This window comes from Coffea eugenioides, chromosome 2 (genome assembly GCF_003713205.1).
Source record: "Coffea eugenioides isolate CCC68of chromosome 2, Ceug_1.0, whole genome shotgun sequence".
Taxonomy (NCBI): domain Eukaryota; kingdom Viridiplantae; phylum Streptophyta; class Magnoliopsida; order Gentianales; family Rubiaceae; genus Coffea; species Coffea eugenioides.
In genome coordinates this window covers 73,514,005-73,535,374 of record NC_040036.1, presented here as the reverse complement: position 1 = coordinate 73,535,374, position 21,370 = coordinate 73,514,005, and the positions used below count along the sequence as shown (strand labels likewise).

At 35.2% G+C, this 21,370-nt stretch overlaps 2 protein-coding genes across 2 annotated transcripts; both read right to left on the bottom strand.

Moving 5' to 3' along the window:
* Positions 1-12,105: 12,105 nt before the first annotated feature.
* Positions 12,106-14,249, bottom strand: LOC113760873 (psbP domain-containing protein 7, chloroplastic). Its single transcript, XM_027303612.1, has 3 exons — positions 13,794-14,249; positions 13,300-13,501; positions 12,106-12,487 (listed from the first exon to the last, which is right to left on the bottom strand). Exons 1-3 carry the CDS (start codon positions 14,167-14,169, stop codon positions 12,181-12,183), a joined length of 885 nt encoding a protein of 294 aa, XP_027159413.1. The 5' UTR covers positions 14,170-14,249; the 3' UTR covers positions 12,106-12,180.
* Positions 14,250-16,270: 2,021 nt separating this feature from the next.
* On the bottom strand, positions 16,271-20,904 carry LOC113763494 (zinc finger protein GAI-ASSOCIATED FACTOR 1-like). Its single transcript, XM_027307321.1, has 3 exons — positions 20,698-20,904; positions 17,932-18,328; positions 16,271-17,312 (listed from the first exon to the last, which is right to left on the bottom strand). Exons 1-3 carry the CDS (start codon positions 20,831-20,833, stop codon positions 16,343-16,345), a joined length of 1,503 nt encoding a protein of 500 aa, XP_027163122.1. The 5' UTR covers positions 20,834-20,904; the 3' UTR covers positions 16,271-16,342.
* Between the last annotated feature and the right edge of the window lie 466 nt (positions 20,905-21,370).

Genomic DNA, 21,370 nt, shown 5'->3' with positions numbered 1-21,370 from the left:
GATAAAAAATTTAAAATTAATAATCAAATAAAGAATAAATTTTGCTGATTCTGATTATTTTTATAATCATTTTGCATAATTAGATTTTGCAAATTTTAAAGCAAACAAAACAAGGCTCATTCCACCTAATTCGTGCGTGCATTGGCTACCACACTAGTTTAACCTGAATAAACTATTGTTGTTCTGATTGGACACCAATTCGAATCTAAGGGTGCGTTTGATAAAAAATAAATCTGAATCCATTAAATTATTGAATAGTAAAATACTAAATTTGATACATTTGAGTGTATATTACATTAGTAATAAGTTGAATAGTTTATCATTTATTTTTGGGATAAGTTTTGCATAGAAAATTTAGTGTCATTTAATTAATTCACATGTTCTATTTTTTATTTTTCAACGCAACTGAACATATTAAGATTTGAACACATCAAATTTATACACCGTCAGTGTATACTCTATCATCATTAAATATATGACATATGTACAAATTTTGAATTTGAAATTCAAAATTTGCGCATGTGTCATCCATCCAACTGTGATAGTGTATACACTGACAGTGTATATAAAATTTACTGTAAGTTTAAGTAATGAATTGAGTTATCAAACAAGGCCTTAAGTTACAAAAAATTAAAATTCAATAGAATGAGTTTGATAAATAAGTGCATCGATGTCTTCTACTGTGAAGGCAAAAATGAATGCCTTCATTTACAGAAGATGCCTCAGTCAATTCTTGATCTAGGGTAAAAGTAACACCACAAGGTGAGAGTGATTACATAACAATTGCGTGGGACACAATTACATGATTCTTTTAGGAAAATTCAACCCTTAACTATTTTGTTAAGCATCCCTTAAAAATTTTGGTTAACCAAACATAAATATGGGGAAATAATTAAAGGGATAATATCATAAACCTCCCCTGAAGTTTCTTCAAATATCACTTAGCTCCCCCCACATTTTAGAAATCTCTCTTACCACCCTTTGAATTGACATTTTCTTAACAATGTCAGCCCCTCTGAGCAAAAGTAACATTAGAATATTGGTTTTGGAGGAGGGAGAGTATTTTAATTCCCCTCATACCCTTAGTTTGATTGAATCCTATGACATAAAAAAGTTGCAGTAGGTGGAAAATGTGAATTGAAGATAAATTTTCTGGTATGAGCACTGTTGCATGGCTGTTGGACATGCAACGGCTACTTTGAGTGAACCGCATGAAAGGTGAGGGAAAAGCAACGGCTACTTCCAGTGGTATTAAAAGGTGAGGGAACCGCATGAAATAGCTGCAAAACTTAAAGAGGAAAGCAAGCAAAGAAATGGCTAGTTCATCCTTCCAAGGTCAATCATATAATTCACCTTCATCATTAAGCATGAAGAACTGGTATTGTAAATGCAACCGCAAGGCTACATTACGAATCTCAGAGAGTGAAAGAAATCCAGATAAGCCATATTTTAGTTGTTCAAAGTGCAACTACTTCCAGTGGTATGAAGGAAATGAAGGCGAAGAGTTGCAGAGTTAAAGAAATGAAGGTGAAGAAGTGCAGCGTACAAGAAATGAAGCTGATTCTGCAGTGCTTCCATTGAGGAAAGCAAATCAGGAATGTAACTTTGTGCTTCAACAGAATGCATGCCTCACTTTCTTGTTCATCATCAATCTTGTACTCTTAGCAATTTATCTTTTCATTCAAATTGTTAAAGCAATCCCAGTTTCTTGTTCCAGTAATAGTAGATGTGTTCCAAACTGTTTGGAGCCTTACTGGTCATACATGAAAGAACCAGAAGGCATGTGTAACTTGGACATGATGTTAAACTATGTGAAAAAGAGTTGAAGCTATGTTTTACTTCATACGTATGCCCCCCATATTTGTTGCCTATCAGTGTTATACCAAAAGTCATACTTGACAGAAAATGCATTAAGCTATCAGGTGCAATTCCTTAGGTATAATGTGTCTCTCCTGCTAAGTTCATTGGAAAACAACAGTACTAGTTTCACATGTAATCCTGAGGAATCAGAGTCATAGAGTTAAAAAAAAAACACAGCATGACATCTTTGAAGGCTTACAAATTCCGTACATAAAGGTAATAAGTCATATGCTCCAAGATCTATGGGTAGCAGCAGAGCATACTTGTGTTGAGGAATGCTGCAATTCCCAAACATAAGTACCAAAACATATGTCTTTGAAGTCGTTCACTGGGACTGGGAATGCAATTAACCACTTGCATCCACATTTACAACTAAACAAAAGTATGTAGCAATCAACAAAAATCTCAGAAAGCATCATCTAAAAACATCATTCTAGATGATGAGGAATGCTACGTATACAAATGTACCAGATCAGTCTCCCAAAGCAAAACTCATAATACTAGTACTAATTAGAACCTCATACTGATGCTGCTATTGTCAATGTGAGATCCCATACCAGCAGAAATGGATATTGAAGATGCAGTGACTGCTGGAGTTTGTTCTGAGCCAACAGCAATGGAAGGTCTGGCTCTCTTATTGGTGTTAGCAACAGTAGTTCCAACTCCTGCATTTGGCCCTCCTCTCTGAAGCCATGCAACAAATGTTATTAAACTAATGACTGGTCGATAGTTAGAATAGTTAGCAATAGGTGCTGAATCTAATTTCTGATTAACTATACCTTTCTGGTATTAGTACTAGTGCAGGCAGAATGATTAAGTTGAACATGAGCTCCAGCAACATGATTTTGAGTGCTTCCATTACTGCCTTGACTTGATACAATGACTGGGACATTTCCTTGTGCATGTTCCTGACAAATCAAATCCAAAAGCTAAGCTCATTTGCAAGGAATTAATACGCATGAAGATACTATAATTTGACATTGCTTCAATTACCCATAGAACAGATCCTGCTAATCCAGTATTGGCAATGCCTCTTCCTGGTTTTCCTCTTCGACTTGCTACCTGATTTGTAGAAGTACTGCTGTGAGACCCCGGTTGCCCTAAATTGTGAATTTATATGAAAATAATAAGTTTTACTGTGATTTTATTCCAAATAATCCGAAAATCCCTAATTGAGAATTAATTGCTCAAAAATCGAAAATTTTTAAGCGAAACCCTAGATAGCCATTTCTATTGCAATTGCATGTTTGAATGTGTATTAGACATGTGTAGGTATGTGTTTGTATATATATTGATATGGGGTTAAGTGGATTTAAAAGGTTAGAAAACCCTAAACGAGGAGAAACCCTAGTTAACCCTTGGTTTAAAGTGTTTAAGTTAGTTTATACTCTAATTTTGGCCTTGACATAAAGTGGTTATTTGGTTGATTTTAAGTGTGATGAAGATTGATTTAGAATAGGTAAGTAAAGTTTAAGGGTGATTAGTGCAATTGCTAAGTGAGGTTAGGGCATTGGGATTAAGCTAAGATTAAGTCCTATGGAGTATAATGATAGAAAATGAAAGTTATTAGGGCAAGAGTGGAGAATTTGGCAAGACAAGGTTGCAAGGACTTAAAGGCAATTCCTATACTATTTTGTGATTGGTTGATATAAGAAAATATCTTGAGTTGTTAGATGGGTTTGTCTTATAACCCTTAAGTCATAAGACATAAGGAACCATAAGTGACATAAGTCAAAACAACAAGAGAAAGAAAGAGAGAGTGAGCCGTGGGAGAGAGAAGAGAAAAGGAGAAAAAACTTTGCAAAATTCTTGCACTTGGAGCTTCCATCTTTGGTCTTGAAGCTTGCTAGGAGCACCTTGGAGCTTGGTGGAGGTTGTCCTACTCTTGTACTACATCTTAGTTGGAGGTAAGAAACTCCTCTTGAAAGTTGCTTGGAGGATTAAGGCTTGTAGCCTTTGAAATTGTTGATTCTTGTTGTTATTGCCTTTGTTGATGATATAGTTGTAATTCTTGGTGGTTTTATGGTTTAATTTTGCTCAAATTGGATGTCTTAAATTTCGGTCAAGCTAAGACAAATTAGGGTTTCTATGGTTTATGTTAGATTAATGCTTTGGTGGTGAAATTAAGCTTGTAAATGACTTGCTTAAGTTGTTAATTTTGTTTCTTGGGTGAGGTGTGATGATGTCCGAAATTTGGGTAAGAAACCCTAGGTTGAGGGGCTGATGTTTTGGGTTTGTTTAGGGCTTAAATGATTATGCCTTGGTTAGATATGGATTAGCTTTGGTTAGAAAGGTTAATGAATGTAGAACTTGCCTTTTGGTTAGAAAAGGTTAGGGTTAGGGGCTGTTTTCATGAGGTATTTCGGGAGTCTTGTTAGGGCAATTAGGGAGTGCTTTATATGTGTTAGAATGGTGTAGCCATGGCTTAGAATCTTGTGTGTGTGGTGCGAATTTGTTTCACGCGATTGCGCGCGTTGGTCCAGCAAAACAGCAAACCAGGACAGTTTACAACTAGAACTTTGGCTTCAAATTTGACCAGGTTACAAGCTGATCAGGCTCGTGACCAAAACACCAAACTTATAACCCTATATCAGAGATTTCCAACGCCTTTGGAATTTCATGAATCGGATTTATAAAACCTGAGATATAGCCAATTAAACAGGGCCTATCCGTGAAAACGATCTTAAGCTGTCCGAACCTGTTTTGGTCTAGATGACCTATTTACGTTTGGATTCAGGTTTTCCAGCCTTCATGAAAGTTGTTCATCTTGGAATGAACTTTCTAACTGTCAAGTTTCAGATCAATTGGATATGTGTAGCATATAAAACGGCCAGCACCCCTGAAACTGACCATTTGATCTTGGACAGCTTTCGTGACCCAATTTGTTTGGTTCGCTTGGTACTGAAGATCCCAGTTGCAGTTCTTGAGGTCTCCATAAAGTTATAGTGTATCCTCTTAGCTTCGAAACGGCGCCTCATACGCCTTAAACGGACACTTGTAGCCCAACTTATGATCAAAATGAAAAGGGGTAGCAAATCTGCCGTTTCCGCACTAACGGCCGTTTCCGTTTCCGTCTGTTGTTTCCGCGCGCGCACGCGTCGTTTTTGCCGTTTTGCTTATGATTTGCTATTTGATAACCGTTTATGGGCTAATGTGACGCAATCGTCTATTGCAGACAGTGACGAGCTAGAGGCGGCTGCTGGGGCCCGTTAGTGGAGTGGACGACGCTTTTGCTTAGTTGTAGCTCTTTTATACTTTGGTAAGTATCTAGGGCTATGTGTCTAAGTCAACGCCTTTATGTGGTATGTTTTGAATAAAAGGGACTTTAGGCGAGAGTGTACTTTATCACACTCGACCTAAACTCTAAAATATACCCATACTTGTACTTGATATGTGTAAATAGCATGCTGTTGGGGCTGAACCCTAGAGCTTGTAGCTCGGGGTGACATTTGTGATATGTGTGGGGTCCGATCTCAAGACCTAGTTGGGCTATTCGAGCCGGCAGGGACTTAGTCGGAGCTAGTCTAACTTAGACTTGAGATCATCAGGTTAACTAAATATATGAATTGGTTTGTGAACCAAATATGTGAACCTGTGTGCATGAACCAACCTTGCTCGAGCTATTATGTGTGTGTGGGTGACTGGCCAGTGTGGGTGCTAAGGTGGACAGCGGGTTGACAAGTAGAGCTCTACGGACCATACTTTGCGGTCGACGGAGTGTCGGCAGGTGGTCAATCATGACAAACTACTTGGCTTTGAAACCAATCTGTATCCTACATCTGTGTTATTATTTTGCTTTTTAACTTGACATTATGTGACTTTAATTGCTCCCACCATGTGAAATTTACGCTTTTACCCCTGCGTACTTACTAAGCGTTTAGCTTACCCCTTTCATTTGTTTTCCTTACAGGGGTCGACGAGGGGACCACTTTTGGGCGTTCGACTAGTTTAGTTAGGTTTAAAACCTTTCTTTGGGCAATTGATATGCGTGTAATAGTAATAGTGATAAGTGTTCCGACCCACCTTAGGGTCCACCTTATGGTTATAGTTGTAGTGATAGCATAAGGGAAAATCGTTCAAAACGTCCATTACATTTTATAAAATAACTTTTTTCGTCCCTCACTTTTAAAAATGTAATTTCACGTCCCTTACAAAGTTACATTGGTCAAATTTGATCCCTATTTAGGTTTTTGACTAGTTTTTGGTTGGAATCCACCACATGCCTTGAATGTGATCATTTTTTAATGACAAAATTGTCAAATCAAATTTTACATAAGTCCCTCACATTTTACAAAATAAATTTTTTTCATCCTTCACATTTTTCAAACTGAATTTTTTCATCCCTATTGATCATGTGTGCGAATAATTTTTTTAAACACATGTATATATATGTTTGATTTCACCTAAGTAGTACGAATAGCACATAATATATCTCTATTTGAAATCAAATAGAGATATATTATATGCTATTCATATTATTCAGGTGAAATCACATAGATATATACATGGATTTTAAAAAAATTATTAGTTTTTCACTCATATTCATTTCGTTACTCAAAAATTGAAAACAAAGAAGACATTTAAGCCTAAACATTATCGAGCGTTTATATCGAATTAAATTTGGATAGAAAAAATAAACAAAGAAAAAGTATGATAAAAAGAAGTAAGTGATTGGCACTTTTAAATTTGAAAACAATTACAAGGCAAGTAATTCAATTGTTGGTCTTAAAAGTGGTGAGTAAAAATTTCAGATTTAAATTGCAATTTGTTAGCACAACTATAGAATTTAAGTTAGGATCAATTAATTAGATGACCTTATTATACAACTCAATAAATAAATTATTACCAAAATAAAAATGTCACAAATATTGAATAGGTTCACATGGTGAAATCATTTAGATATATATATGGTTGAAAACAAAATTATTAGTTTTAAACTCCTGTATATATAAGTTGAATAACATATGCACAATTACGATTAACCTGTTTAAATGAAATTAAATAAAGATATATTATATGTTATTCGCACTGTTCAGGTGAAATCAAATAGATATATACATGGATTTAAAGAAAAAAAACTATTCGTACACATAATCAATGAGAGATGAAAAAAATTCATTTTGAAAAATGTGAGGGACGAAATAATTCATTTTGTAAAATGTTATGGACAAAAAAATTCATTTGCGAAATGTGAGGGATTATGAATCAAATTATGTAAAATTTGATATGACAATTTTGCCCTTAAAAATGATTACATGCAAGGCACGTGGTAGATTCCGGTTAAAAATTAGTCGAAAACCTAGATAGGGACTAAATTTGATCAATGTGAATTTGTAAGGGACGTAAAATTACACTTTTAAAAGTAAGGGACAAAAAAAGTCATCTTATAAAATGTGAGGGACGTTTTGAACGATTTTCCCTTATAGCAGTAGTTCGGACTTCTACTTTTGAATTGTACATAGAACACTTTTGCTGCTGTATGTGATGTACATAGTGAACTTTTGAGCATGTATATAATGTGTATAGTAACCGTTTGGGTGTGACTAGTTGTTATTAGTTTTTTATTTCGAGTCCTGGCGCGAGCTAGGCAGACGGCCTGCTAAGCCCTTTGGTACGCCTCTGGGTACGGTGGGGTCGTCACAACTGCTGCCTCTTTTTTCAACGACAGGAGCGCCTTGACAAGTTCTCCTATTATGTCCAAATCTGCCGCACTTTGAGCATCTGAAACTGATTGATCTCTTGTGTTGAGGTGCAGGAGCTCCTTCATCAGGTGCTCTTCTTCTATTTCTTCTTGGTCTACCAGCTCTTCGTCTAAGTGGTGGTGGCAAAACTACTACTGGTGTCACATCTTCCATTGGAGGCCACCTATTCATATGTGGAATTGGGTTGATCATGAATGCATACGTTTTCAAGTATTGATCAATGGAAAAGGCTGCATCACAGTAGCTTTCCAGTTTCTCCCTTCTATAAATAGCTCCTAGTGCAGCATGCTTGCAAGGAATGCCAGTCAACTGGAAAGCCCCGCATTCACATGTCCTCTCAGTCAACTTGACTATATAGGACTTATCTTAGTATGCTACTTCAAACATGTTGTCACTTGCCATTATTAGTGAACACCTTCTTGTTTCAGCTGCAATATCCTTCAGCTTGCCAATAACATGTGGAGTAACACTAGATGTCCATGTGCAGCCTTTTTGATACCTCTTATGCAGTTTTTTCATAAATTTTTGTCTCAGTCCTTCAGCCAGAGCAAGTATATTCTTTCCTCTCAGTTCTCCAACCCATGCATTAAAAGATTCTGTGAAATTATTGGTGACATGATCACACTTAATTTCAACAGAAAATGCATGCCTTGCCCAATTACACTTAGGAATGTTTGCTAAGTATTTCCAAGCATCTATGTTAATATTTTTTATTCTTTCCATAGTCTCATTGTGTCCTATCAAATCATAACTTCTAGCTGCTTGCCAAAAAAATCTCCTTAGCAGCAATCCTGAAAATTTGACTTTGAAGTTGCAGTAGATGTGCCAACAGCAATATCGTGCAGCAGTTTCAGGCACTTGTTCCTCATAAGCAAGGTTGAGTCCCTATACAGAAGTTTCAGAAACAAATTCCTTCAAACACTTGATTCAGCCACTATAACAGCAATAGAGAAAATTTGAAACACGAAAAATACAGAAATATAAAACATACCTTCTGTCTATCACTCATGAAAGTGAGTGGAATATTGGCTGGAAATGGTTCAAAGAATTCCTGAAAATAATAAAAAAATCAACTCCAGGCTTCCTTGTTTTCACACTCTACAACAGCAAAAGCTAATGGAAACAAACTATTGTTCCCATCAAGAGCAACAACAGTCAACAGAATGCCCCCAAATGCAGCTTTCAAATGGCAGCCATCAAAACCAATAAATGGCCTGCAACCTGCCAGGAAACCATCTCTTTGTGCCTTGAAAGAGACAAACAATCTCAGAAATTTAGGCTCTACCAGAATGTTTGGCCTATCATAGTGAATTTTTATGATGCTTCCTGGGTTGTGCATCCTCAACAGTTCAGCATATTTTGGTAATTTTCCATAGGCCTCACTGTATGATCCTTCTATTTGTTCCAAGGCTTTCTTTTTTGCCCTGTAAATTTGCATTTTACTTGGCAAGACTCCATGCTTCTGCATTTCAGCCTTTACTTCCTTGCTTGTCATCTCTCGGTGATCTCTCATAACAGAAATTAACTTCTTTGCTATCCAATCTGATGTTGCTTCTGAATTTTTCCTATTCATGACACACGTATGCTCAGGTGTATATGTCTTAACCATGAATGTGGTTGTATCACCAACTGGAGATGTATGAATCCTCCAGTTACACCCCTCAGCACCACACTTGGCAGTGCACCTGCTCTTTTCATTTTTCAACCTCACCAATGGAAATCCTTTCTGAATAGCATAGTCCTTCAACACTGCTCTAAATACATCCACACTGGTAAATAGCATCCCTTTCTCAAACTCAATGTCCTCTCTTGGATTGTAAGTCCACATTTTTGACTGCATGATTGCTCTCATAGGATCAGTCTCTTGGTCAGATTCTGAATCAGGGACAACTTGTGCATCCTCTATTTCCTCATAATCAGACAAGTCATTTTCCTCCTTATCACTACTACAAATTAAGGCCCTATCTTCAGCTATGACATCTTCCAAGTCACTATCTATGTCATCCTTCGAAGAGTCATCAGAACTAGAAGCATAAATCTCATCATCACTCTTACTGTCAACTACAGGAATATGAGCATTTTCGATTCCTATGTCTTTCTGTGCCACAATAAGTTGGTTATTCCTGTAGTCTACCATATTCTCCTCTGTAGTAGGAATAATATCCAGGTGCAGTAAGTACAAGTTTATAACAAGATCATTTCATGAAGTTTGAACATATCAAGGACTGATTTGTCACTACTGATGTCCATAAAGCCTGTTGTCCTAGGAATCGCACATTGCATATGCACAAGCATGTTCAAATTTCCAGGCAAATCATTCATTGCCTTATCAGTAACATCACCAAGAAGGTCAATATATTGATAGTTCTTTGGATCGACATTAGGAATTCTGATAGTGTTTCCCATGTAATGGACTAGAATATCATGTGCAATAATTCTTCTCATCCTACATATCAGTGTGTTTGCAAGAAAAGTTTGAATCAGTCGCTATAAGGATCACATATTCTCACAAGGGACATAGTATAACACACGCATGCTTAATCAAAGTCAAACTCAGGTTGCAAAGCTAAGCTACAAAGTTAAGCTACAAAGCTAAGCTGTTCTTATATATTACAGCTTAGCTTCAACTCAATATTCATCAACTTTTTTGAACCAATAAAATAAAGATCAAGCATAGTTCATCAAATCAGACATTCTTTACAGCATCCAACATTAACAATACTTAATATAAGGATCACATACAAAGGCTCTGTTTGGATGTTAAACTCGGTCATCAAGTCCAATAAACCACAAAAACACAAGGAAAACAGAGATATTATAGGCAAATCATGAAGAACAGTTCATGACACCTGCATTTTCTCCTGTTACATGTTCATCATATCAACTACCAATGAAACTCAGCCAGAGCAAGTCCAACAAAATAGAAAAACACAAGAAAACAGAGATATTATAGGCAACTGATGAAGAACAGTTCATGGCACTCGACAAGTTCTCCTTCTACATGTTGATCATATCAACTAGCAATGGAAGATTTTTACCTGTTGTGCAGCTCAGTTTTGACAAAATCACTTTCACTCCAACCGAACGCATGCAATTCAATACTTTGCAATATTTCTCCTCCTCTGCAATATCCATGGACCAATTTCCAGAAAGATACTATCAAATAACAATCACAGTTATAAGTAGTATTTCATTCCTCTTCATTTCCCGGGCTATTAGACGTCTTATCAGAGCAAAATGGCGCCATGCAATTCGTACGGAACTCAGCTTCTAGGCGGCAATGCTTTCCCGGGCTTTATACAGTTCCATGCTTGCTCTCTCAGTCATTTTTTGTATTTTATCAGCTGAATAAGTTAACAGCAAAGCAAAGGGTATTATTAGCAATTGATTAGATTTCTTGTTGACTGCTGACCCATTATCACTTGAGGGGTGGTAAGAGAGATTTCTAAAATGTGGGGGGAGCTAAGTGATATTTGAAGAAACCTCAGGGGAGGTTTCTGATATTATCCCATGATTAAAAGATATTTACTTTGGCTTTAAAAGACAACTACTTTTGCTACAATCATCCCTCACTTTTCCTGATTCAAATACAATATTAGCGTGCAAGTCCTTAATTTAGAGTCCAATAAATCAGTTTAGAAGAATACGCCACACTACTCACATATTTTAAAAATTTTTCCCAATCTTAAATCATGATTTTCTCCTAAATTACCTTTCCTCATTTTCAAAATCGTGTTTTTTACATCAGAGAAAAGTGTGATGCTTTTTTTTTTTTCTTACCCCAAAGAAAAAAAATGGTAGAGTTTAACCAATAAAACACATAAGTTCTTGAGAAAAAAATCACCTGAAAAGTTGATATGGGTCGAGAGTAAGAATGACTTAAAACCCTTTTCCCCTAAAAAAAATTACTTCTAGCACAATATTTCCTAATGTTGACTAAATCTGTTCATTCCACTCTTATCTTTTTTTTTTTCTTCCTCCAAAGGAAAAAGCATTGGGCAAATTACACTTTACCCCCTATACTCCTATAGTATAGTTAATTTTCACATAGTCCCCTATAGTTTTAAAAAATATATGTAACCCCTTATAGTTTGGATTAAAGTGTCAAAGTAATGAAAATGATCATCCATAATAGAACCTATGAAAATGTCGAAATTACCCTTGTTTAAAAACTAAAATAGGTGAAATGACCAAATTATATAAACACATGACACTCTAACCCCGTATGATTTTATGTTTTATCATATAATCCCCTTATGATTTAGTACTTTACCATATAACTCCCTTATGATTTTCAATATATATACATAGCCCTCTATGGTTAATAAATAATTTTCAACTTTATATAACGATATTTTTGACATTTTAGTTAACCCCGTTATGGATTACAAATTCCGTCACTTTGATACTTTAATTCAAATAATGAGGGGGTTATGCATAGTTTTTAAAATTATAGAGGATTATGTAAATAAACACTAAACCACATGGGGTAAAGTATAATTTGCCCAAAAGCTTTTTGTTGTAATTGGAGCAAAGAAGAATATGAAATTTTGAACCAACCATGTTTTTTTTTGGACCAACCATGTTGATGACAGAAAAATTCTCAACCGGGATTTATTTATGAGGTTAGACTAAAAGAATCAGCAATTGTATACAAGTCCGATTTAATTTGTGGCCAGAGTGACTCTGGGGCCTGAGCATTCAGAGTAAACAGCCTTCCTCCCTTGGTACAAAATACTGCAACATTGTGTCTTTGAAACGTTGGGCTTTCAACTTGGAATTCCAATGAGTAATATCTAACATTCTTGGAGGAATCCTCTCTTGAATATGATTGGATTAAGGTTCCCTTTACATCTGGACGTTTTCCAGTGATCGTCTTGATCAATTCTTCTCCAACTTCTTTTGGACTCCCAAATGCCTCAATACTGTGAAGGGGCCAAGGAATGGTATGTTAATGTAGAAGATTGATTATGCAGCCAAGTACCATTGCCACTAGCACGCTCATAATTTCCACAGACATGTATCAAATTTCTAAAAGAAAACAATTATGCAGATTGCTGAGTGATTATTCTTGAGAGCCGCCAGCTATATATCGTTTCGTATTAAAGATGAGACAGAAAGATGATTGAAAAATTTATTCATAAAAATTATAAACATTTTTCTTTAGAAAATAGCAATCTAACCATGGCATTAAACTTCTAATGCTAAAGATCGAGTGTGTAATTCAAGAAATATATTTGTGTAATTTACTATACACTAATATTTCTGTCGCTAAGTCGCATTATTGTCACTTAGTAAAAGATTTTCATATTACGAATTCTCTCTCTTATTTTTTAAAAAAAATTATAATAGCACTCCCCTAAATAAAGAAAAAAGATAAGTTGCAGTTTCAATTATCACCAGCAAAGCATTTGTTCTAAGGGGAAACTTATGGATAATATCATTGAAATTTACCCCTTTTAAAGAACAATCAACCGAGGCGGCTGAACAGAAAATATGAAATTTAATCTAGCGTATATAATTAGCTTCGAATTCCCCTACCCGTCTCCCCACTTTTTAAATCTTATTCCTCCCGACACAATTAGTGGGATAAAACCCAAACCTAACACCTCCTTGTTGGAAAAGATTTTTTTTTTTCGAAAAGGTTAAAAGAAGAAAATTAGCTTCTTCAACCAGAGCCAATAATTCTCGAATTTCCTGGGATACGAAAGATATAAACAAGGTTTAGTGGACTTACGAGAAATTACTAGGGACTGTTGAGACAATTACACTGACATTGAGCTCTCCACTCGAACCCGGTGGACCAAATGCAACAATTGGCTCATTTACATATTTCCGGCCATTTTTAAGCCCTGGTGGATCCAGTGATCTTTCTGCCTTCCCAGCTGCTCTAGACAACAGAGTTTGATCTCCAACCCAATTTGCAGGATATATGAACTCTGCATTTTCCACAATATCATAGCAAAACTTGAAAGTCTAATAAAAAAAGTAATTGTTAGCCTTCTAGTTTTCTAGTTTACCCAAAACTTGAGAATTGTTTCCATACATATAAATTAATATTGTATGTCATAAAACCAATTTATATGTAGCTGTAAAATCAAGACTTGATTATCTATGTAGTTAGTGATTTCTCCTCAAAGCTTTTATGTACTTGGGATGTTGAATACTGAATTTTCAAACATTTCAAGAATTAGCTTCGTTAATTAGACAGAGGGGAATTCACTTACTAACCAAATCCTTGATCTGCAAAGGCTTGATTAGCTTCAATGCATCTGCTATACCCTTCAATCGGATAAAGAACATCTAGCTTCAAGCTCCTAGCATTTTCAGGCGACAACCCAAGAAGAAAGCTAGTAATGCCGGCAAAATTAGCGCCAACAGCAACCACAGAAGCCGAGGCAACACCTGTGAGAAGTCGCCTCCTGAAAGTTGATGCTAAAGGTGCAAATTGGTTTGCAGAATCAGCTGGAGGAGGGACTGCCGCTTGCTGCTGAAGACTCTCTTTCTGGTCATTATTAGAAGATTGAGTCATGCAAATTGGATAGGGAAATTTGGTCTTGATTTTGCATGCATTCAGGCAACTATAGTGTTGCATCTGAATGGCCATCAATGTTGATTATTGGTCATCGTTTTCTGATTAAGCGTTGCTTCAATTGCCAGGATAGTGTGGTTTTTTTTTTTTTTTATGCCTGGATGAGCGTAAAGATTTGCATATTTTCTGTAGGTCAGTAGGTGATAATGTTATCCTTTTCTAGTGGTTCTCATTCTTCGGTAAAAGATGTGACATCTAGGGTCCGTTTGTTTCGGGTGAAAATGTTTTCCAGGAAAATATTTTCCTAATTTCCCGTGTTTGGTTGCACAAAAGTTACTGAAAACATTTTCCTATGTAAAATATTTTCACTCATCTTATGGAAAACAACTTCCCTTCCAAACTTACTGAAGTTGTTTTCCGAAATGCATGCATCCCGCCTGTAGTATGTTCAAAACTTATTGAAAACATCTTATTTCTTACACTCCCTCCCCCGTACCACCCAACCCAACCCAACCCAACCCAACCCTCCCCCTAGTATATTCAAAATAAAAAAAAACCTCATCCTGCTTATCCTATGCTAGTAATTAATTATGTATAATAGGAACATTCTTTTCTAGAGAAACTTTCAGCAGTGAGAGTGCAAGATATATGTCACAATAAGCATTGCATATGATTGATTTTTGACACTAAATGGCCAGCAGTTTGTTTATTGCTTAAGGAGATATTTTTTATTCATATATATATTTCTCCAAGATTTTTTAAAGTTAAACAATGAGATAAATTTTCTTATTTTGCATGGGAAGAAGTATGTAGTTATAATGTGTAGAAAATAAAGATAGAGATAAAAGTGAAAATATTTCAAAAGTTAAACAAACACCAGAAAAATGAAGTAAGAAAATATTTTCAATAAGCTAACCAAACACCTGAAAATGATGAAAGGGAAATGATTTTCATGGAAAATTACTTCCATGGAAAATATTTTCCCAAGGAAAACATTTTACTTCCAACAAAACAGACTCCTAGTGGTTCTCATTCTTCAATATCGTCTAGATGAGTTATTTTTTGGGGTGTTTTTGAAAAATTTTACTGTAGCAGTGTATATGAAAAATTTTTATTATAAATTTTTTTAAAAATATTTGATATATTTTATGAATGAGATATTTTTTGAAAAAATGGCCAATCCAAATGAGTGGTTTAGATCTAATTAGGTGCGATTAGTATACTGTATGTATAATGTGCCTGTACACTCATTTTATGCATTGATATGATATACACGAATAAACTCTATGAGTATAACAAAATTATATAACTGTATACCATATAATATAGAAAGTATAACAATTGGACAATTATACCAACCTCCAATCCTATCTATACCAAATCCTATATCTGAGTACTATGCTTCTACCAAATTGCGGAAATTTCTCCGGAGTTTTTTTTTTTTTGCCTTTTTGGTTTTTTCCTAAATGGACTTTAATAATCAAAAGGGTTCTTTAATCGTGGGATGTGGGAAAGTTAACCAATCTCCTTGTTGTTTTTGCTTTCTAAATTAGAGAATATTATGGCAAGTTCGAATGTGAACCTTAATTACACTATTTGTTAAAGTGCTAGTAATCTTTTTACAATATTAATTGTATTTTTTGGTCTTCAAGATTTGGACCTGGCCTTTATTTATAATTTGGTCCTAAAATTGACCAGTTTCACACTCACTGCCAAAAGAAAGATGGCCTGACGTAGGAGTTGCTCTAAATTTTGCCAAAAAAAAAAAAAAGAAAAAAGATTAATTGGACTGCACAAACACTACTCTTAGCTATACCATCGGTTTCAAAAATCTAGACATAAAATCAAACAAGAATGCCAAAAAAAAAAAAAATCTTATTTTGCAAATCAAAATTTAAAATCGAATTAAATAATCAAACAGGAACACGCTGTAGAACTCCAACTCGAAGCATATGAGGGAATAATCAGTCACCCTATTTCTTTTCCCATGCTTTCAGTCTTATAAAGTACAAGAAATTAAATGATTTTCCAAAACAATTTTTTTATAAATTATAAATGTAAAATTTGCCTCCACAGAAACTTAAAAAAAAAAAATTTAAAATTATACGTTTTTTTTTAAAATTAAAGCTCAGCCCCTCAAGATAAATTTTCTGGTTCCATATATATATATAGATAAACGATTCTTGACAGATAAGAAGTGCTTGTCTAGAATACATAATTTCGATATCAAGAATCCCAGGTGAATTTCTCAATTGTGAGTTGAATGATCCGTTGCTGAAACGTATCCGATGCAGCTTGCATCCTCTAGTACTGTTGTGGCTGCTTCAACATCCATCTCTTGCTGCTGCATTCCATGAAAAACTGTATGTCCGAATCCACCGATCCCCAATAAATCCAGAGTCATGAAATTCGAGTTCTTGAGACTTCTTGCATAAATCCCTGCTTGGTTCCTTCCATTTATAGTTGTATCACCATCATCTGCATCACAAGCGCCCTCATTATTATGCAAGAAATCCAGGTTTTCGTTAAATAATAGACCGTTGTTGGTTCCCAAATTCTGCATTCTGGAGCTCTCATCTCCATTACTAAGGGGGTCATGAAGCTGATCTGATGCTGAAACCTTTTCTGTTCCCCTTTGATGAAATATGTTCGTATCGCTCAAATACTTTAATGTTCCATTGTAGGACAACGGTGCCATATTTGGAGTAAAACCCTTTTGCACCATTGGAGAACTTATATTGCTCCTCATGATTGAACCAATTTGAGCTGCTTTCTGCATCAGGGCTGTTGCTGAAAACTGGGCTATACTGGCTTCTTGGTGGCATTTGCTATTGCTGTCATTATAACCTTTCAAGACTGTTGGTGAATTTGTGCTCAGCTGAGGACGTGAAGATGGAAAGGATAGGTTTCTTGGGCTGCCTAAAAGTGTTGAAGGGAACATGGTTAATCCAGCAATGTTTAATGGTTCCATAGACATCTGCATAAGTTCATTAGGTGGCGTCTTCATCATTGAGATTGTCCCATCTAGGTGGCTTAAGTCAGGTGCTGCCATGGATGTGCCAAGCTTGTTCTCGAATGTCCTCGTTGACATGGTTTCAAGATCTTCCGGGCTTTCTATATTAGTACCTCCCTTGTTGGCTGCTAACACCTGGCTAATTTTGCTGTTTTCTTCAGCTAGGGCGTCACAGAAAGCTCTATGCGTGACGAAACTATCTCTCCTGGAGAATGGAATAGAAATTAAACAAATTGAATCTCAGTTAAGAATAGAAACACAGAAAGTGAATAATTAAATTGGAAGGAAGAAAAAAAGAAAGCCGGAATGTTACCTACCCAGAAAAGAAAACTGGAAGGAAGAGATATGTGGTCTAGAGCTTTATTAAGTAGGCTCCTATAACAGTTGCATAATTGCTAATTAAACAAGCATTTAGTGTTAAATATTTTATTTCTTGTACACCTTTCTATAATGCTTATATTACACATGTTTTTGGTTTTAATCACAAAATAACTCAGATTTCATTGCATTGATCAAGTTGAAGAAGCTTTACAAAGCAATGCTAGTATAAAAGTTGGAACCTTCTGCTCTAACTCTATACAATCAAATACTTGTTTCATAGTAGTTATTAGTGTAATATGATCAGATATCGACTACATATGAACTTTCTCGGAATTTTTGCTATCCCAGCCTTGAAGCTCCAATAATTAATCTAGCGAAAACTGTTTGCTACACTCATGTCATAGATATTTATGCTAAGAATAAATGATCATAAGTCAGCTGAAAAGCTGACCATCAAGCTATATAATAGATGTATATATATAGTAAGTATCATTGTTATGAACCTGGAGAAGATGGTACCACATTCGCATTTATATTCCCTTGTACCACAAGTTCTTGAATGAGCTTTCCAGTCAGATTGCACTGCATACTTTTTTGAGCACTTATCACATTTCCATTTCTTTTCACCATGTTTACGGGAATAATGTTTCTTAATCCCTGTAAGATCACCTAAAGCTCGAGATGGATGGTGGTGAACACAGCAAGTTTCTGGACAAACGTAGACTCGTTTCCTTGTTTCTGTACTGGTTCTTTGCCTCAGCTTCCAGGGAAGATTATGGCCCCGTCGATGTAATTGAAGGTTTTGGTCCCTTTGAAACCCTTTCTGGCAAATTTCACATATGAATCTTTTTGTAGCCATGAGGGTTTTAGGTGATAAAGCTATCACTTCAGCATCTGGATCTGCACGTTAATTGGAGCACCAATCTCAGAAATCTATTTTGTTATTTTCTCCGTCCTTTTAATAAAAGCATAAAAACGACTTGGGGCATATATATTGGATATTAAAACAAAAAACTACAAAGAGGAGAAAATGAAGCTGGTAATATGTGAAATTTTAATCTTGGTGCCTGCAGTATCCATTTTTGGATTGTTTGATCTTGTCTGAGCCTTGCCATGGTTTTGTACAAGTTCATTTTTTTTTTTTTTTTTTGGGTGAGTTTCAATTTATTCATACATGAATCTGAATAAGGGAAAATGGAATTTCATTCCATGAATAATCTCTGATCACTTTTGACCATTTTTCGCTGGTTTCTTACAATTTCTTTCAATAAAGGTGAATTTAAGAGCCCATTTGGATTAAAGTTTTTTGGGAGTTTTGATTAAAAAAAGTTACAATAGTGTGATGTATATGACGTAAAAAGGTAATTGAAAACTATGTCAAAAGGATATTCTAAAATAAAATTTCAAAAAAATCGCAATCTAAACAGGACCTAAAACTTTTTTCTTTATGAACTTAAAACCTGAAGAATTAAGTTAGTATCATTTGACAAATATATCAACTGCTTGTTTATAATTAGCCTCAAATTAATGTGTCGGCCGGCGATTGTGACCAAAACATGTCAGGCCCTCCATCTTTGTCTTATATTTGATGCTGGTGACAAGTAAGGTATGGTATTATTAGTATTCCAAACTTTCCACAGATCGAAATTTCGAGTAAGACCATGAGAAAAGTGGATAGAAAATTTTCTTTTATAGGACTCAATTGTCAATGGAAAAAAAACAGAAGTGGGCAAGTTACAATTCTCTCGATCTTTCATTTTCTCAAGAGAAAAGTGAGGCCAGTGGAAAACCAAGTTGAGGAAGGATGGGAGGAGGCAGCCATTAAAGGTATTAGTACATGCATGGAAGCAGAGTCATTTCACCTAAACAGTCATAAAAAACAAAGGCGAATATAGAAGAGGCAATTTAAAGGTAGCTAGGAATGGTGTGGTCACCTCTCAATTATTGTGTAGCAAAATCAATAATTGAACCTAGCTACCTAAATTTTCTTCAACAAGTGATTTAAATATCTCGAAAATTTCATCTCAACAAACCAAAAGTAAAATAAATTACTAAATTATTGATGGGAATCAAAATCTCATTCTCCAACTTGTTACATCATTTGCTGCATGTATCAGTTGAATTTTACACTAGTTTCTGCTTGCTCATTCATTACTAGTGAGTACCCATGAGTCAAGAATGTTGATTGAACTTCACGGATAAACAATAAAATGTTTCCAAATTAACGAGAGAAATGATATATTTATGTTTCAATTTCAGCATGATGGACTCTCTACTTGAAAATGATCATATTCGGATTTTTTTTTTTTAATTTTAAGTTGAAGTTACTTATAGGTTCATTCCTTTTGAATTTCAAGTATACAGCTTTACAGACACTAGCTTCACATTTGAGATTGCACAGAAAAGAACATTCATCACAAGGAGGCTGACAATATTTTGACTTATTAAGGCCAAAAAAAGGGAGTATGTTATATGTTATAAAGAATGAATTGGTCTGTTGAGAATTGGCAGAATAAAGCTTTAAATTTGTGAGAGTCATGTCATTTTGAGTGCTTATTTTTATTATAGGCAGAGAAAATTAAAGTTGATTATGAGGAGAAAGAAAATTAAAAAAGAAAAGTTGATTAATTAGAGGAGTACAAATATTTTTTAAAACAACTTTTTCAAGGATCACTATTTTCTAATCTGCTTCAGAAAAGCACAAGAAATTGCCTCTAGACTTGACCAAGATTCTCAAAGATAATCCATAAGAGTTACTACTTACTGCAGATTAAAATCTTTGAAATACATATAGAAACTTTATTTAGCACATCTGAGTTTCTAAGAAGTAAGTCCCCTCACTTTCTCACAGAATTCTCCAAAGTCATGCTGAATCCAGTCTCTAGATATACATAAAAGACATCGAAAATTATGGCATGAGGCGGCTGAAATAGCTAAAACAAAAATTAAGAAAATATCTCCTTTTAATTGGCGATTATCAAAAAAACCAAAGAAGGTTACAAAATTTATTCTATTTTTAGGAAAGTGGTTCAAGTAACTCCGCCGGCTCGAGGAGAATCGGGAATTTTTCTAGTAGGAGGTCAACGAGTTTTTCCCTGAAGATGGAAAACTCAGCTATCGAGTTTTATTAATTTGCAAATTCTTCCTCAGTTAGCTAAAAGAATGAATTTGGGTGATATTATGACCAGAGAAAGTCAGGGCTAATCTGTCTAACATGGCTCTTTTTTATGTAATAAAGCAAGAAACTTATCAAAGTAAAAGAAGTATACCAGGATTTCCAGGTGGGTTTCTCTTCTTCTTGTCTTTTGGAGCTTGCTGCTGTTGAATTGAAGATCCATCACTATTTGTTGGTGTTGAAGCACTGTAATGCTTGAAAGGTTCATCATCTCCCGAAATGTTTGACATTGAGAAAGAAAGAAAGAAGAGATAAAGAACAAAGTATAGTTCTCTTGAAACTTTTTTTTGTCTTTCTTCACTTTCTCTAGATTTGCTGTTACTTGAGGAAGACGAGAACCATGGGATTTCCTCTGCGGTCTAAAGTGGAACGCATGAAACAAGTTTTCCTTGTCCTTTTATTGTTCGCATACAGCAATTTTACTTGGTTGTTGCTTTGAGTATAAAAAATCGGTAGCTACAGTTTAAGACCCACACTAGAGCTGGTTTTAAAAATCCAATGGTTTAGATTGTGTCACACTATCTCGTCAAATGATGTAATACAATCTGGATCATTGAATCTTTAAAGATCGGGTCTACTCAAATTTTGACCACAATTTAATGCTCTGAAGTTTCCAACTTTCCATTTTAAGGAGGATAGTTTCACGCAAGAGTATATTGTATATATATGTGATTAAATCTAACAGTGTATGCATTATCACAATTGTATTCATGATACATGTGCAAAAATTGAATTTTAAATTCAAATTTTACATAGTTATTATTAAT

What these genes read in the sequence shown, in the direction of transcription:
- LOC113760873 (XM_027303612.1), bottom strand. Translation starts at nt 14,169, where the DNA reads ATGGCCATTCAGATGCAACACTATAGTTGCCTGAATGCATGCAAAATC. An exon ending in CTTTGCAGATCAAGGATTTG is followed by an intron (nt 13,502 to 13,793) that starts GTTAGTAAGTGA and finishes TGGAAAATGCAG; the next exon opens with AGTTCATATATCCTGCAAAT. An exon ending in ACAGTCCCTAGTAATTTCTC is followed by an intron (nt 12,488 to 13,299) that starts GTAAGTCCACTA and finishes GCCCCTTCACAG; the next exon opens with TATTGAGGCATTTGGGAGTC.
- LOC113763494 (XM_027307321.1), bottom strand. Translation starts at nt 20,833, where the DNA reads ATGTCAAACATTTCGGGAGATGATGAACCTTTCAAGCATTACAGTGCT. An exon ending in AAACCCACCTGGAAATCCTG is followed by an intron (nt 18,329 to 20,697) that starts GTATACTTCTTT and finishes ATTAACGTGCAG; the next exon opens with ATCCAGATGCTGAAGTGATA. An exon ending in TGTGGTACCATCTTCTCCAG is followed by an intron (nt 17,313 to 17,931) that starts GTTCATAACAAT and finishes TCCATTCTCCAG; the next exon opens with GAGAGATAGTTTCGTCACGC.